Here is a 16,831-nt window from a genome sequence, read left to right on the forward strand (position 1 = left end):
TTGCAATTGTTCAAAAGCATAAATGACTGCTAAAAGCTCTGTTCTCTGGGCTGACGTCTCTAGGGTTTGTTGAACATGGGTTATGGAGTCAATGATTATTACTGCCCTACCATTAGAGGAACCATCTGTGAATACTAAGGAGGCAGGAGGTGATAATGGCTCTTTTGAACATTTAATAGGAAATATAAACGGATGCAGGGAGAGAAATTGCAATATAGGTGATCTTGGCAAATGATGTAAAATTTGTCCTGGGAAGTTACCTATAGCTATTTGCCACTCTTCTTCAAATTGTAGTAGTGTGTCTAATTGTTCTCTTTTATAAGGTATTATTATCTCAGTAACTTCTCTCCCAAAGAGTTCGATACTGCGTTGTCTACCTTTGACAATGAGAGTGGCCACTAGGGAGGGATAGGATGTTACAATCTTCCTAGGAGTGACAGGTAAGTGTATCCATTCTAATGGTCCTTCCTGCCATAAGCATCCTGTAGGAGTATATTTAGTGGCTAGAATAATTAAGGTCCAAGATTTGGAATAATCTAGATACTGTAGTTGCTGTTTATTGATGGCCTGTTCTATTTTTGCTATAGCCTTTTCTCCTTCTACGGTTAATTGTCGGGGAGACTTAGGGTTAGAATCTCCCTTTAAAATGTTAAATACAGGTTTTAAGTCAAGAGTGGTTATTTTTAGATATGACCTGACCCAGTTGATATCACCTAATAGTTTCTGATAATCATTTAATGTGTTTAAATGATCTTTTCTTAATTGTAAAGGCTGATGGGTGATGGTAGAGGTATGTAATATTCTGCCTAAGTAGGAAAAGGGAGGTTCAGTCTGAATCTTTTCTGGGGCTATTTTTAGACCATAATTTTCTAAAGCAAGGACGGTCTGAGTAAGAATTTCCTGTAAAGTAGCCCGATCTTTATGAGCTATTAAAATATCATCCATATAATGAATAAGATATAGATCTGAAAATTTCTTTCTAATAACTTGCAATGCCTGATCTACAAACTTTTGACATAACGTAGGACTATTTTTCATCCCTTGTGGGAGAACCTTCCATTGATATCTCTGATAAGGCTGTTTAAAGTTTTCTGATGGTATGCTGAATGCAAATCTTTGACAATCAGCCGGGTGAAGAGGTATAGTGAAAAAACAATCCTGTAAATCAATAACAACAACACAATACTCCTGTGGAATTGCCACAGGGGAGGGCAATCCAGGTTGTAAGGAGCCCATATCTTCCATGGTGTCATTTATGGCCCTTAGATCTTGCAAAAGTCTCCACTTGCCTGATTTCTTTTTTATTACAAATATGGGTGTGTTCCAGGGACTATTTGATAGCTCTATATGTCCCTCTGCTAATTGCTGATCAATTAATTGTCGGGCTGCTGATATTTTCTCAGATGTTAAGGGCCATTGCTCAACCCATACTGGTTGTGATGATTTCCAGACTATGGGATCAGCAGTCTTAAGGGCAATGGCCCCAATTATAAATCCTGATATCCAAGTCCCTGTCCAGGAGTGTGAGGTATTACTTCTATAGGATATAGTCTTCCTTGCTTTTCTTTTCCTAATCCCCTTTCTGGATTAAATCCCATGTCTACCATCTGTGCTGTTACTCTGACAGCAATTCAGCACCTGTGGGCCAGATTACCTCTCACCTGGATCCTTTCAACAGCCCCCTTAATGGTTTCCCCGCTGGCGTTCTCCCCTCTTTCTAATCCATCCTATACACCAAGACTAATCCTGTTACTGAAGTACTGTTTCCCTCGCACTCAAAAACCTTTAGAGTCCTCCTCCATCCTCCCACAGGATGAAGTCCAGACCTCAGACAGCCAAGTCTTCCTGCAGCCTGGTTCCATTCCTTTTGGCCCTCTTCCTGTAATTCCCTCTTCAGCTGGACACTTGCCCCAGTCTCCTGTCTGCTCTCCTCTGTACCTCTGTTTATTGTGCCTTTTCTTATAGTGGCCTTTGTCTCATCCAAATCCTACTCACCCAGCCTTCAAGTTCCAGCCCCGCTGCAAAGCTCTGTCCTTATATATTACCTTTTATTATGCTTGTTTGTTTATACGTCCTGCGCATCGCCCTCCACCCCAGTTTGTAATTTCTGGAAAAACATATCATTTGTAAGCAGGAATGGGTTGTTGCTCATTGTGTAGCTCTCTCTGTAAACTGGAGCTTTAGGACTGTGGTTTATTGTCAGTATGTGAGGTGCAATGGCCTATTATTGATTGTATTCTACCATGAATAGCACAGTGTCAGAAGCTCTTTCTAAGATAAGTTTCCCTGTGTGCTTGTTGGATAAATACATAGATACATTAAGTTTATTTTGTTCTTAAGATGGGTAAATTATTTTAGCATTTAACTTAACATGTGAGCATGTACATAGGGATTGGCTTATTTCTTCTGGACATGAAATACATCCCGAAAGCCCCAGAGTCATTCTGGGCTGTCATGACTTGTGTGGTTTGTTTAGATCACGGTTAGTACTTAGTTAGAGCTAAGTTGGTGGCCAGGGCATTCTTCCAAACAAATTGGAGAAGTTCTCCAAAGTGTTCCAGGAACTATTTGGAGAATAGATCAGTTAATAGTTTTACGTTGCATCTCGAGGATGCAGGCCACCTCAGGTGACAGAAAGCTCAGAAGGACAAAAGATGCTCGTTGCAAAGATCAGCCCAGCAGCCTTTTTACAAATATTCAGCCAGTTGTCAGCTCTTCCTTGATCGTGCCATCATTACTGCTTGCATTCGTCTGACAACAGGCGAAGAGAATAAAGGAAAAAGATAGGGGGACTTGGGAGGGATTTTCTTCTGCACTTAAACCAGGCTTGTCACACTGCAGGGGCACTGTGTCTGGTGTTAGTAATCTCATATGTCACTTGCAGTTTATTATTACTAAAATATAAACCTATTTCTTAGAAAATTTTGAAAATTTTTCAGAAGATTACAAAATGTCACTTAGACTCTTCTTTCAGGAAAGTGGTGGAGGGGTGTTAACTTGCTAAATGTCATTGCACTACTTGTTTTCAGTTGCAGATTAATAGCAGGTGGTGGCCATTTTTCAAAGCAAACAGGCTGTCTTTTTAGTTCAGTTAGAAAAAAGCACTAATTCTTTACTGTAGCCTGAAATATTCTGTGCAAGGTGACAAATGGCAAGGATGACAAAACACTCAACGTATTAGAAAATAGCTGGCTAATATTGTAAATTTTTAAAGGGCCAAGCCATAACTTGGAGCAAAGTATTTCTTTTACCAGACATAATTGAGTTTCACACCTTGGCATTTATGCTTAACATATGTATCTATTACTTTCAGTGAATGTATTTTCCTGCAGCTGTTTTGATTTGTGGTCTGTAATATCTTTGTCCACTTCTGCAGTACTCATGTCAGATAAGAAACGTGTCTGGAAAGGAATCACATCTCAGAAACTCTGTAGATGGTCACCCATCACCCATGCAAATGCATGCTTGTGCTCCTGTGTTTGGTGGGGGGTGAGGGCCTCAGGTTGGTGATATGATGTTGGAATAATAAGAATTTTTGGTTTTGGACTCTTTTGCTTACTCACAGACAGGTTTTTAAGAATATTTGAGATATTGTTTAGTATGCCAACATGAAATGTGAGTCAAGGAAACCTGTATTCTATTCTTAGCTCATGATTAACTAGCTTTCTGATCTTATGAGAGTATAGTTATTTCACGATTAGATCTTTAATATCTGAGTACCTTGGATTCTAAGGTATATGCCTCTTTCAAATGTGTATATGGTTCTTTCTCCTTTTTTTCTGAGTATTTTTGATAGCCTATAAATATGGCATTAAATGTCATTAATGGTTTGTCATTAAGAACATAGTTTTGCATGCAATATACTTGCACTTGGTTTAAGAAGCTGGGGGGGGGTCACTTTCCATTAAATTATCATGGGCTGGAATTTGATCACTTAGCCCCTCAGTCTGAACAGTTGCTGGGAGCATTCTAGGATCTGATCAAATGATGGGTGAATGGAAATCATACTCACAGGAGGAGGATTTTTAAGCCAAAAAGATAATATATAATTAAAATGATAGTCATAACCATAAAGCACACAGGATATCATGTCAGACAATTAATAATACTCTGACTGCCCAGCAGGCAAAACCAAAGCAAAGTCATGAAGTTGCTCTTTGCTCTTGGGTACAAACATAGAGAAGGGTCTACCTGGTGAGAAGCGCTGTGTTCACGAGACAGCGCTTCAGCTGTGGATTTTAGGCAAGTCTCTTGTCTGCAACTGTTTGCTGTTGTTTTTTAGCTGTAAAAATACTAAAAACTAAAGAGGTGGATGCAAAACTGTACTACTTCACATTGCTATGTGGTGAGGCTTTCTCGTGTGATTATGTAATTTCAGATCTCTAAAAGTGATTAAGGATGTTAAAAATTGTAAAGTAACATTTTGATTACATCCATTCTTGAGTTTCTTGGTAGCAAAGTTCTGGTGAAAGTCACTCCCCAGTGTTTGAGATTTGGGAGTCTTCTGCTTCATTGTGGTCCTTCCACACATGTGTACAAAAGTGATGAGAACAAAGCTACGTCTCAGCTAGCCTGGCCCTTCCAGTCGGGGGTTAATGGCGTCTTCTCATCCCTTCCCAGCCACCTTGGCCCAGGACCTGAAGTGGCTTATTTACAGCCTATCCGTGGGCTCTGTTGCTTTCCAGTCGATGATTCATGGTTTGGGTGCATTCTCTTCTTTCCATTCCTCCTATCCGAGACTTCTTTCCCTTCTTGCTTTGTCCAGGCTTCGGTTTAATCCCACAGCCTCATCTCTTAAAATATTTTCCTTGGTCAGGTAACCTGGAGGTTTTATACAGAGGATAAAGATTTTTTAAATTCCCTCGCTATCAGGTTTGGGGGAGAATGGGATGTTATAAAGGGCTTGGTACTTCTTCATACCTTCCTTACCAGTAGCCATTGCTGAGAATGATTTTAAAAAATAATTGTTATTATCCTAACACTTTTCTAAATTGAATTTTTCTTGGAATACAGTGGAGTCACAGCTTACTTCAGGATTTAGTTTTAAATTATCATGTGAATTTTATTTGTCAGTTCTACCTCAAAGCTAGAAAAAATAAGATGAATATTTGAGACAAAGATTTCTTTTGTTCAAGTTTATTTTTAAGAATTCAGCACTGGGAGTTCTGTTATTGGGTTAGTTGGTTTCTTTAGTTGAGCACTAGAGATGTTGGTTTTCATTTGAGGATTTGTGAATGAAAACTATCTTGAACCAATAGAATTCCACTCACTGGGAAGAGAGGAGTGAGACTCCTCCTCCATCTAGGAGGACCTGTGGGATGTGAAACTGACCGAGCCATCCCAGGCTTCCTTGGGGAGCAGGTGAAATCCTGCACTCTAGTTACTTTTTTCTCTCTCCCCACTTTAACCCCAGTAGTTGGGTTCGCAGAAACTATATGAGCACATGATGCGATTGCACTGAACTCTGCTCTCTAAAGCACCACAGATGGGATGAGGATGCCCAATTATTTTCTGAACTCAGTCATTTTGGGCAGAAAATGAGAGCCACTGGGATTTGGTGAGCAGCAGTGAGTTGAACTTGTTTTAGAAATGACCCATTTCACCCTCAGTCTTACCTCTGAATCTGCCAGGTGGTGTGAGGTTCAGGAAATAGCCCAGTGAATATTGCTAAGCAACAGAGGGAGCTGAGCCCTATGGATCCTCCAGTCCTTATAAGCCCACCGCTGGTGCCGAGTCAGGCAGAGAGGGAGCGTCGCTGCTGCCACAAGTGCCTGCCCCTGGCAGCCCGGTGTCACCTACTCGGGATATTTCCAAATGCTGTTTAATGTGTGCTTGTAGCATCCTAGCAATTTGGCGAATTTCCTCTGGCCTAGCAATAGAGTCAGTGCTGAATGGAGTAATAGAAAAAATGGAATGGTAAATGTAATGCGTAATGTGAATATTAGTACGATCTTAGGTATTATTTAGTTCATCTCCTTAAAGTTACAAAGAAGAAAGCAGTCCCAAAAGGGGGAGTAGCTTGCCAACTTCATGAGTTTGCAGCCAAACTAGAATTCTAGCTTCAATTGTCTGATGACTTTTCTGTTGCTTTTTTTGCTGCATAGGATTTCTGATTCAAATTGTACTAGTATTTCATAGATCCAGTAGGATTTACTCAGCCCAGCCTACATAAGTGAAGCAGTTCTATCTGGAATTGAGGTATACAAACAGATATACCCCCATTTTTGATTTGCTGGTTTACTTTCTGTTCAAACTGGAAGCTGACGTTTAAGACCTGCTTACAGTTCATTGTCATCATCATTTGTTTTGGGTTCATTAGCAAATCAGAGTATGTGGAAGCCATGGGCGTGTGCCTTCAGCCCTGTCTCTAAGAGAGAACTTTCTGTGAAAGGTGCCCTCAGCTGCTTCAGCTCTGGGGTCCATCTGTGTTCACTCCCAGCCATGCTCTCTCCATGCTGACAGTCTGTGGGCCATTCTGCTTCACCCGGAATCCCTCCAACTGGCAGTCTTTGCCTGGGGCTCTCCACCAGCCTGGCCAAGGCTTTCTCTGAGCTGCACGGGTGTCTCATAGGTGCCAGACTACAGCATAGTCCGAGGCTCTCTCTGCTCCCACTCCTTCTAGCCTATATCCTTACCCCTAATAAATCTCTTGTAATTCTGATTCTGTCTCAGCATCTGCATCCCAGAGGACCTGAACCGATATGGTACATAGTTGGCTCTGGAGACATTTTTAGAATATTTTGCATTAATTGTTACAGGAAATCTTTAAAAATCTCTTTATGTTAAGTAGTGTTGAAAGTAACTACAGATGTATGAGTGATAATTTTTACATTTTCTTTCCTTAAAGTCAAGCTAATGTGAAAAGAAACAAGGTCGGAGCAATGGGAAGTACAATGCCATCAGGAGTTAGGAGCCCAGAGGAACTGTCTCCCTGACCTTAAAGAATTCCCTTAGTCAACAAGGAACCTGGAGCCTCACTTACTGCCTATAAAATGAACTGGGTGATCTCTGGATTTATTTATTTTTTCTCCTAGCTCTGAATGTGGAATAGATTGCAAGAGAAGAGATTGACTGGCCAATTGGTCCCAGTAGTGGGAACATTAAATCCAAATTTAAATTGGACAAATACAAGCTAATACAAAGAAAAGGAATTCAGAAGTGGTGCAGTAATTGTCTCCATGTTGTTGTTCAATTTATTTGTCAGACCATTGATACAAATATCTTCAACAGATAGTGCAGTTTAACTAGCATCTCTATGTTAAAGTGCCTCTGTGCTTTTTAATCTCCATCGTAAAACAGATTATATATACATGCTTGGAAATGGAAGCATTATTCTCCACAATATGGAATAAGAAGAGAGAGAAATTTTAGTGTAATTGCACCTTAAGTTACGTAATCTCAAATGCTTAGTGCTCCTTCCCACCCTGGACCATATCAGCTGTGGTCTAGGGGTGAGAACACTCTGCTTTTACATGTGATGGTGACACCCCGTGGGTCATAATGCCAGTCTATTCTGCAGCTGAATTTGATGATAAAAGCCCCTTTCTGCCCTAACTCCATGTGAACACATGGTAGTTTTATTAAATATGACCCTTTTTACTGCCTTTTCCTCTTGCAATTATAATTCTTATCCATATCTGACAGAGTCCTTATTTATTTACAGAACTTGGTCTTTTAGGACTTTTTTCTTTTTAATTGCTGAATTTGATTCAACAGGGCCTTTTCTCTTAGACTTGAACCATGTTTACAATTACTGTGTCTTTCATAAACGTGTAGTAGCTAAAGCTCGTGTCATTACAGAAGATCACGCTGCTCATTTGAGAACTCTGAAACCCTAACAGTTCGGTTCACGTTTGATGCAGCATTTATTTAATGTTTATGTGCTGGGTGTCATGATGGGTGTTTTTTTGTTTTTTGATTTTTTTCATGGATGATGAGCAAGAAGCATAGAACATGTGACACTGGACTGATGAGGTGATACATTTCAGCACCTTTCATGGGGAAATTTCATGTTGAAATACGTTGCTTTGGAAAAGGGAATGCAAATTATAATGGAATCACAATCTGCCTATTTTCAGGAAGGATATATACATTATTTAACAACAGGTTCATTTTGTCCCTGTCCGAGCAGGAGAAATGTTAAACTATACCAGTTCAGGTCAGCTGATAGCAGTTCTGCCTGAACTGATGCCAGCTGCGTAGATTTGGAATCGTGTATGTTCTGTGGACCTGGGTTCCATTCTTACAGGGAGCCAGAGGGCAGATAGAGCCATTTTATGCATTTACTACTTAGGTCAAGAAAAATGAATTAACATTTCCAGTTTCTTCTCTCATCAGGATATGATTCACTACTTTACATGCAGGCGAGCAACTCTTGTTGCTTTTATTCATTTTACCTTCACAGCACAGCCCTACTACCAAGTTATAACCAAGTGATAATGCAAGCATCTCTCCAGCCCAATTCCACCATACAAACAGCTAGTTGCTGAGCAAAAGTGTATTAGCAAGCAGGTCCCAGATGGCTCACACAGCCCGTTCTGTAAAACAGTGAAGTTCAGTTCTCTGTTCCTCCAGTGCTTTCTTCGCAGGAAAGTCACCGGAGGCAGGTGAGGCTGTTGATAGTTGGCCTCAGCCAGCGAGCTTGTAAGCAGTGGTTCTCCACGGGGCAGTTTGACTTCTGGGAGGACAGTTGGCAAAGTCTGGAAACACTTTTGGTTGTCACAGCTCTTCGTGGGGGGTGGTCCCGGTGTCAGAGAGGCCAGGTATGCTACTGAACATCCTACAGTGCATAGGGCAGCTCTTCACAACCAGAATGATCTGGTCCAAACATCAGTGGTGCCGAAGGTGGGACTATCTGTCTTGTCTGTCTTAAATCAATGGCTGGATGCGGGACTGGAGAGGGGTCTGGCTGAGGCTCTGTTCCTCAGAATAAAGCTGCAGGCGTTGTTCTCACAGCTCCTCACATCCCATAGCCTGTCACCAGCAGATGCAGGAGTCTTTCTATAATATGTTGCCTAATCCTTATGTCTTGTTTATAGTTTTCATTTTACTAACAAGAGCCTATACCTAACACTTACCATGCTAGTTAATGAACCATTTTCACTAAGGAAGTCTCATTTCCAACAGTCACTGTGCTAGCTAGCAAAGCGTCGTTGATCAAGATACGGGTGAGTGAAGCCCTGTAGAAGCCACCTCTACTTTTTGGGCTTCCCATTTTGAGCTTCCAAGCAAGAATACTTGCTGATGCTCGTGGATTGTGGGTGGATTGTGGGTTCCCGAGTAACATGCTGGCAGCGCCTGGCTCAGAGCTTCACTGAAGTGACCCGAAGTAGCACAGACATGTCGTCCCACCCTCGTAAGCTGTCGTATGTGAAGCAGATCACAGATGCTATGACAGGTTTGTTTCCCAGAAGCTGCGACTACAAACTCTTCCCTTCAGTGCCCTTTATGTCACTTCGGCTGCCTGTCCTGAGTGCTTCCGATGTAGAAGGCACAGACCTGGGTCACGCCAAAGAAACAGACCGAGAGGAGTAAACCTCCTTTCCTGTCTCAGGGAGTTTACAGTGGAGAAGGGGGCCAGTGGGTAACAACCAAAAGTCCAAAACAGATGTTGCAAAGTTGTATCAGGTGCTGTCATAGGAGAGGCAGCCGGGGCAGGACTTTGCAAATGCTACGTTCAGGAAGTAGCCTTCGAAAGGGCTTGTGGAACATGGATGGGGGCGCAGTGGGTCAGTGCATGGTCACGCGGTGACTTAGCCGAGCAAGAATGGGCCTCTGGTCTCCTGAGTCCTCATCAGGTGGTTTCTAGTTATTGTGCTAATAACTTCTGAATTAAACCAGAAAACGGGAGATCTCTAAAGCTATGGAAGAAAGCTTATAAAATTATTTTTTAAATTTTACCTACTGCTTAATTTTGCTGCTTCTGTCAAGTACCATGATCTGCACAAATGTTATGTGAGAACCACTGGACTATTTAAAGCAAAGCGCCACTAGGTTGCTCTCTAGGTGTGCCCACAAGTGGCAGAGGACATGCTCAGAGGGCTGTCCCAGTGTTATCAGTATGAGAAAGTTGACATGTAGACCAGGTTCTTGAAGATCTTTTGGAGAAGACAAAAAAACACATACAACAAAACAGAAACAAATGGATTTGCTCACATCCTGGGGACTTGGGTATGAGTTCCAGATTTAGGAGTAAGAAGTCTATTGAAAGAAAGGTCTTTGTCTTTTCATCTCTTGGTCTCTATTCAACTTATATCAGACATTACTGTGTTAGTGGACATAAGTGTGGTTTAACATTTCAAACTGGGGTTTCCTCATTGCTTCTGCTTCTGCCTCTTAAGTTGTTGAAAAATATGCTAAATCTGACAATAGATTGGGTATCATTTAAGTTCATCTAGATGAGTTACCTTTTGAAGGTCACCTTCTGGTATGGTTTGGAAAACAGTGCTCCGCGTATAATTCTTTGTTTATTAACATGATAAAGGCTCAGTGAACCCTAAGTGATTTCTCATTTATAACAAAGTCTAGTATGTAGCTAATTGAGTACATGGCTACTTTAATTATTTTGTTACGGCTAATTGATATTCACAGTGATCATGTTCTGCAGCTTCTAAATGTAATATCACCTTACAAGTTTATGGTTCAGCCCCCTTGGATATTTCAGTTCTCTGTTTAATGTCAGCATATAATTTTATTAGGTTCCTACATATTGTCCCTAATATGTAATTCTGACAAGTAATAAAGCACTTTTCCCAGCTCTTGTTTGCCTATGTGAATTGTAAGATGGATGGATGGATGGATGGATGGATGGATGGATGGATGGATGGATAGATAGATAGATAGATAGATAGATAGATAGATAGATAGATAGATAGATATCTTGTCTGCCACAGATTATCCATATCATTTTGAAAGGTTAAATCTTTCCCAGTCCATTATATTTGTGTTTAGATTTGTTACAAGATTTAGAATGACAGGAAATGAGTTATAAGGATTTCCTATTTATATTGATTTACAGTTCTTGCCTTTTTTCAATCCTAGTAATCTCTGGTTTCATAATATCATGCCATAGAAAACTGAGCTGGTTCCTGCTTTGTTTTCTACCTGGAGCTGTTAAAATTGAACCCTGACATTTCAAGGAACTTTGCCATTTAAAATGTACAGGCTTTTCCATAGCACAACATCTTTCCTTAACACGCCTTTACGTGGTGTGTGAAGTAACAGTACTACTTCTGAGCTAAGAGATTGTGATGTCACCGGGTTCCAAATGCCAGTACCCAGAGGGAGAGCTATCCCAGTCCCCAGGAGCAGCCAGGCCTAAGGGAGCTGAGCCACTATGTCAGAACATTTGGGCTATGAAGATTTTCCTGGGAGTGTACACAGGAAGGTAAAGTTCTACCAGCACAATATGCCATATCCGTAGTCCAAGTTTTTTTTGTTTTTGTTTTTCTGTTGACCTTTTTATATCTTCTTGTAAGCACTCTCAAGTACATTTTCAAAATACATCCTCTGCCGCTTTGAGGCAGATCTGCTTCTCCTCTTGAAAAAAAGAAAGCATAGGCAAAGATAAGTGGGTTTTAAAATAAAAATGTAAAACCAACAGTGAATGAAGAGAGGAGGTTGATAAGTACACAAACTTGTCAATCCTTTCTGAAAAGAGGCAAGTCTTCAAGGAAGGAAATCCATGCGTACTTCATTTTGAATCTAACTGCCAACAAGTCTATGTTCTTAAAGAAAACTTGATTTTTTAATTTTCTTTGTTTCTCTGGCATATGGAACGTTCTAGTTTTCCATCATGACTCACATAAGCTCTTTCTGCCATGGTTTCAAGCCCAATCATTTCACCCCAAATCTAACAGGATCTGAAAACTAAATCAGGGCACATTTTGTGTGGTGGGAGGAAGAGCAAACAGGAGGTGGGGAAACTTTTGTATTCATTTTTCCTGAGAAATGATTCTGCCAGAACAGTAAATGATGTGTGATGCTGTTTGTGTTTATTTGTTCACTCACAGTGATTCTATATCTGTTAGACTTGCACATAGAAGTTTTCTTCCCTTGCACTTGGTGCACTGCTTTTCCTTGGGTTGACTGTGACTCTCCATCCTCGGCAGCTATTAGCTTAGTCAATGTATTCCAGGCTTATTTAAGTTTTAGGATTCATATTGTGTGACTTTCGCTCCCAGCATCACATTAACTGTTTCAAAGCAATGTGCCATTAACGTGTTGTGGCCACGTCTCTTGCTTTGTTGTTCTCCCCAGCGATCTCAGACTATTGATCCTGCCGGCCATCTAGGGAAAGATTTATGATGTTAGACTGTGGTTGGGTGTTTTCAGGTCTTTGGAAGTAGTTCCTCTTTAGTGTGCCTATCTGATCTTCTGGCGTGTAGCATTAAAGTTTCAGAGATTACATTTGGAAATGTAAATGAGCGTGCTTTATTTAGGCTGCAATCAGCCCCTCAAAATTAAACTTGTTGGTGTAGCCCTCAGTAGGCTCCAGTAATACTGTAGTGTTGAATTTTAAAATAATCTCACTGCGCAACTGTACACGAACAAAAGAAACACTTAGTGCAAGTGTTTTAGGAACCATGGTGGGTCATGCACGCATTGAATGGGAGAGAGAATCAAGTGTTAATGCATTAAGGACTTAGGAGGTAAAATAGTTTCCATGCAGTAAATAACTCTTCAAACTATTGAAACCATTTTTTTTTTGTCAACATGATTACTTAAGAGCTCACACTCTCAGCTTCATATGTGTTTTCATCTCAGTCAGGAATAAATGTATGTGATATTAATGTTTAAAATATTTTTCTGATTATAGAAGTAATGATTGTTCATTATAGAAAATTTGGAAAATGGAAAATAGTCCAAATAAGAAAAATATCCCACTATGCATATCATATCCACTGTTAACATCTTAGCATACTTTATATTTTTTCCATGTCTATATAACTAGACACTCAACTCTCTCTGTTCCTCCCTTTTGCCTCCTAACTCCTGTTTCTTAGCCAAATTTAAGAACTTACTATACATGCTATTTTATGGCCTGTTTTTACCCCATATAATATTTTGAGTAAAATAATCAATTATTCTATTAAAACATTATTTTTAATGGCTCTCAATGTTTGATCATTATGGCTGGACTAAAATCTTTATAATCAATATCTTGTTGTTTGACCAAATCTTATTTACACACCCCTCTGTCTTTCCCACTTTTTTGTTGCTGAAAATAATGCTGGCTGCATTTTCTTAGAGGTAAATCCTTGTATGCTTTTCTTAGTCTTTCCTAGGATTAAATGCCTAGAAATAAAATCGGCCAAGTGATAAGCAGATTGACAGTAATAAAGATAAATACACACATACATCCATATATTTATATGTAGATATTTTCATAAATTCTAGTATGCTTTATTTGTATTCACTATGTAGTGAAATTCATTCCTTGCAATATTAGTTCTACAAGTTTTCTACCACCATAATCAAGAAACAGAATAGTTCCTCACGTCAAAAAATTGCCTCCTGAGTGCCTTGACTACAAAGTATGTTTATTTTTTATTTAGAATATATAAAGAAGCAAAATGAACTAGAAACCACCCTGCTGTGACCTCTGTTGATATTTTTGTTGGTCTTTTTTCCCTCTTTCCTACAAAAAAGAAAAAGATCTTTTCTGTTTGTAGTTTTGTGGGTTTTTTTACTTAGTATATTTGGAATATATTTATATTTAATAATTAGAGTGGGTTTTGTTTTTGTTTCTTTGCAATTCTAAATAACCCAGTTATCTACATCTCTGAATATTGCTATAATTACTTAAGAGTTCTAAAAATAGTGTTTAGATCTCAATGAATGTGTACACTTTGTCTAATTAGATTTTGTCAAATTGTTTGAAAAGTAGCTATACCAGTTTACATTCTGACCAACTGTATAGAAAAGCCTGGTTTTCTATATCTTTATTAATATTATTTTATAATTTTGTAAGTTCGATAGATGAATAATGGTATTTCATTATTTTAATTTTCATTCTTTGACTTCTTCTGGGGTTGAGTTTTCTTTTTCCGTGTATTTTTTTGTACTTTTGGATGTGATTTACCAGTCTATGTCATTTGTGGGTGGGGTAGAGGGCTTATTTTTTAAGTGCTCTCTTTATTAGTAACATTAACTCTTATAACTACATGTTGGAATATCTTTTCCTTTTTTTCTCATTTGCTTTTTATTTGGTTTATTGATTTTTACATTTTATGGAGGGTCTTATAGTAAGTCCATTCGTTTGTATTATTTTTTGGAGTGTCTGTTGAATCTAGAAAGGTCTTTTCTCTGTAGGTCAGATTTATAGTCGTGCATATTTTCTTCACACTTAGCTTTTAAACATTTCCCATTTATTTTTTCCTTTTATATTCCTGACTGATAGCAGGCTTTTACTGTGTTGTACCAAGGAGTTGTAGATTATGTACTTACATGTTAATGTACTTTTATCAAATCTTAATATTTTATTTGTGTGTTTTTTAATCATATGCTTTCACATACCATGATCTTTTCATTGAAATCTTCTATTTAAAATAATAGCCTAGTCACATTTAAGCAAGTTAAGCAAAGCCCTCTTTTCCCGCTATTGCCTTCTTTGGTTTGCATTTTAGGTAGATATTATGCATCAGCTTTCTTTCTGACATTAGGAAACAGCATACTTACATTGCTAAATAACTATTTGCTTGTTTTTAACATGCTGCAGGACATTGAAGTCAAAGTAAGTAGCAAAACAACGACATACAATGTGCAAATGGGTTCTCTTAAACTGAACAGAGTGGAAGTCACCTTTCTAGGAGTTGAGCCAGGTGATACTTGATCACCTTGCAAAAAAATAAAAAGTGCATGGCCCAAGGACGGGAATGCCAAAATATATCCTTTCATGATTTCTTAAAATTCCTGGTCAAGTGTATATTCAGCATTCACAGATCAAAAAATATGTTTAAAACTTTCCTAACTTGAGGTGATATAGGTACGTGATATAGAAAAAGGTCACTTAAACATAATGAACAAGATACAAACAATTGTTTGAAAAATGCATTATTTTACTAACCTAGAAAAACATAAGTAACCACCTTTGTCATGATTTTCAAGAATCAAAAATATTTTATTGTGTTTTTATTTTGTTAAAAAGACCATAAATTTAGATGTGGGGAAAAAGATTTTTAAATTAACTTCATTATTTTTATTATTATTGATTTTTAATTATTCACATAAACATTTATAGTAGTTTTTGGTCCTCTCTCTAAAGATAGCTGCTTCATAAAAAAGAAAATAGACCAATACATGTATTTATATTCAGGTTTCACTGAGTAATTTAAGGGTTCCCAATTATAAAGTTTATGTATACAGTGTTGCATAGGCATTTTTTTGTTGTTTAAGAAAGGTTAATAACCATCTGTCTTATGCCCAGATTAAAATCAAAGTTTTATTATGTAAAAATATTAATGCTTGAAATTACTCTCCAAAAGAGAAGTTAAATAAAAACTGTCTCTGCTGTATTATGATGCATTTGGACAAAGTAGGACACAGCTGTTACAGTAAAAAGAAAATGAAAAACAATGCAGACTCATTCTTTACATTTAAATACAGCAATCATCATCCTATTAATGTTTTTCTATGGCAGAGACCTAATAGTTTGCAGAAATCTTCCGCTTTGTGTACTTATTTCTAATGTAATTTATACTTGACTTTTGCTTTGCTGTTGCTTTTTCCTAATATAGTATATTCCTCATTTCTTTTTATAGGCGAGGATGCTGGAAGAGAAAGATCGAGTGATCAAGAGGCAGGATGCATTCTACAAAGAGCAGCTGGCTAGACTGGAGGAGAGGGTATGACTATTTCTTGTCATTGATTCTTCTATTACCACATCTGCAGCTTTCCCGTATATTTATTTAAAAATCAATAAGTGAAAACTGTTACTGTTTTTCCTAGTTAAAAAGTGACCAGGAAGTGAAGAAGCCAAGCAGGGAATGTCATTTCTACTGTGATAGTTTTGAGTATGGTGGTGTTATTGGTTCATTGATGCATTTTACCACTCATAAACCTCCCTCAGATATTTTTTCCTTAAATGAAAAAAGTGCATGGCCTCTAGGTTACACAGTAGAGTGCTACTCATCATCATCATCATCATTATTATTATTCATAGTTTCTTTTTTTTCCATTAAAAAATTTAAGTGAATATATTGGGGTGACATTGGTTAATAAAATTATATAGATTTCAAGTGTATAATTCTGTTAGTGTTACTCTGAACTCAAACATTGACTAAACTTGAGTTCGTTCTCAGAAATGATAGTGTTTTAATGGATATATTGTCTCTGTGAAAACTCACTTTCAGTGCATTTGTGGCTAAGAAATGAATGTCCCTGTAAAGAGTGGTGGACAGGAGTCCCACCGGAGAGTAATTTCAAGCATTAATATTTTTACAGGAGCTGAATAGTAGGACTTAGGGAGAAGAGTTAGAGGGGGAAGAGTTGAGGTGCTACCTGTAGTCAAAATGGACTTTGAATTGACAGAGTTGCAAAGGAGGGAATTAAGGCTGAAGCAGAAGGTAAGAATGGGACTTCGGGCATGTAACCAGTGCCCCTGTGCAGTGAAGTAGATTTGCTTGGAGTAATTTCATACAGAGAACATGATGTTACCGAGTTAGCTTTCTCTCCCTTTGATTGAGACCCCAGCATTTGATTTGTTTAGAATAAAGTGTTTACTAATAAAGTAGGTAAAATAAGAAGTGTATTCTTAAGCCCCCTTCAGTACAATTATTTATATGTTGAAGATGTTCACCCATCTCTGTATGTCACTGAACTCAATGCTTCT

General features: G+C 38.5%; 1 protein-coding gene across 1 annotated transcript in view; it reads left to right on the top strand.

Annotated features, from left to right (window-relative positions):
- CHCHD3 (coiled-coil-helix-coiled-coil-helix domain containing 3) overlaps positions 1–16,831 on the top strand; it is a 265,354-nt gene that overhangs the window by 163,298 nt on the left and 85,225 nt on the right. Inside the window, exon 5 of the mRNA XM_006088332.3 lies at positions 15,762–15,845. Coding sequence (XP_006088394.1) covers positions 15,762–15,845 — 84 coding nt within the window. The remainder of the gene's footprint in view (positions 1–15,761; positions 15,846–16,831) is intronic.

This window comes from Myotis lucifugus, unplaced genomic scaffold (assembly GCF_000147115.1).
Source record: "Myotis lucifugus unplaced genomic scaffold, Myoluc2.0 scaffold_46, whole genome shotgun sequence".
NCBI lineage: Eukaryota > Metazoa > Chordata > Mammalia > Chiroptera > Vespertilionidae > Myotis > Myotis lucifugus.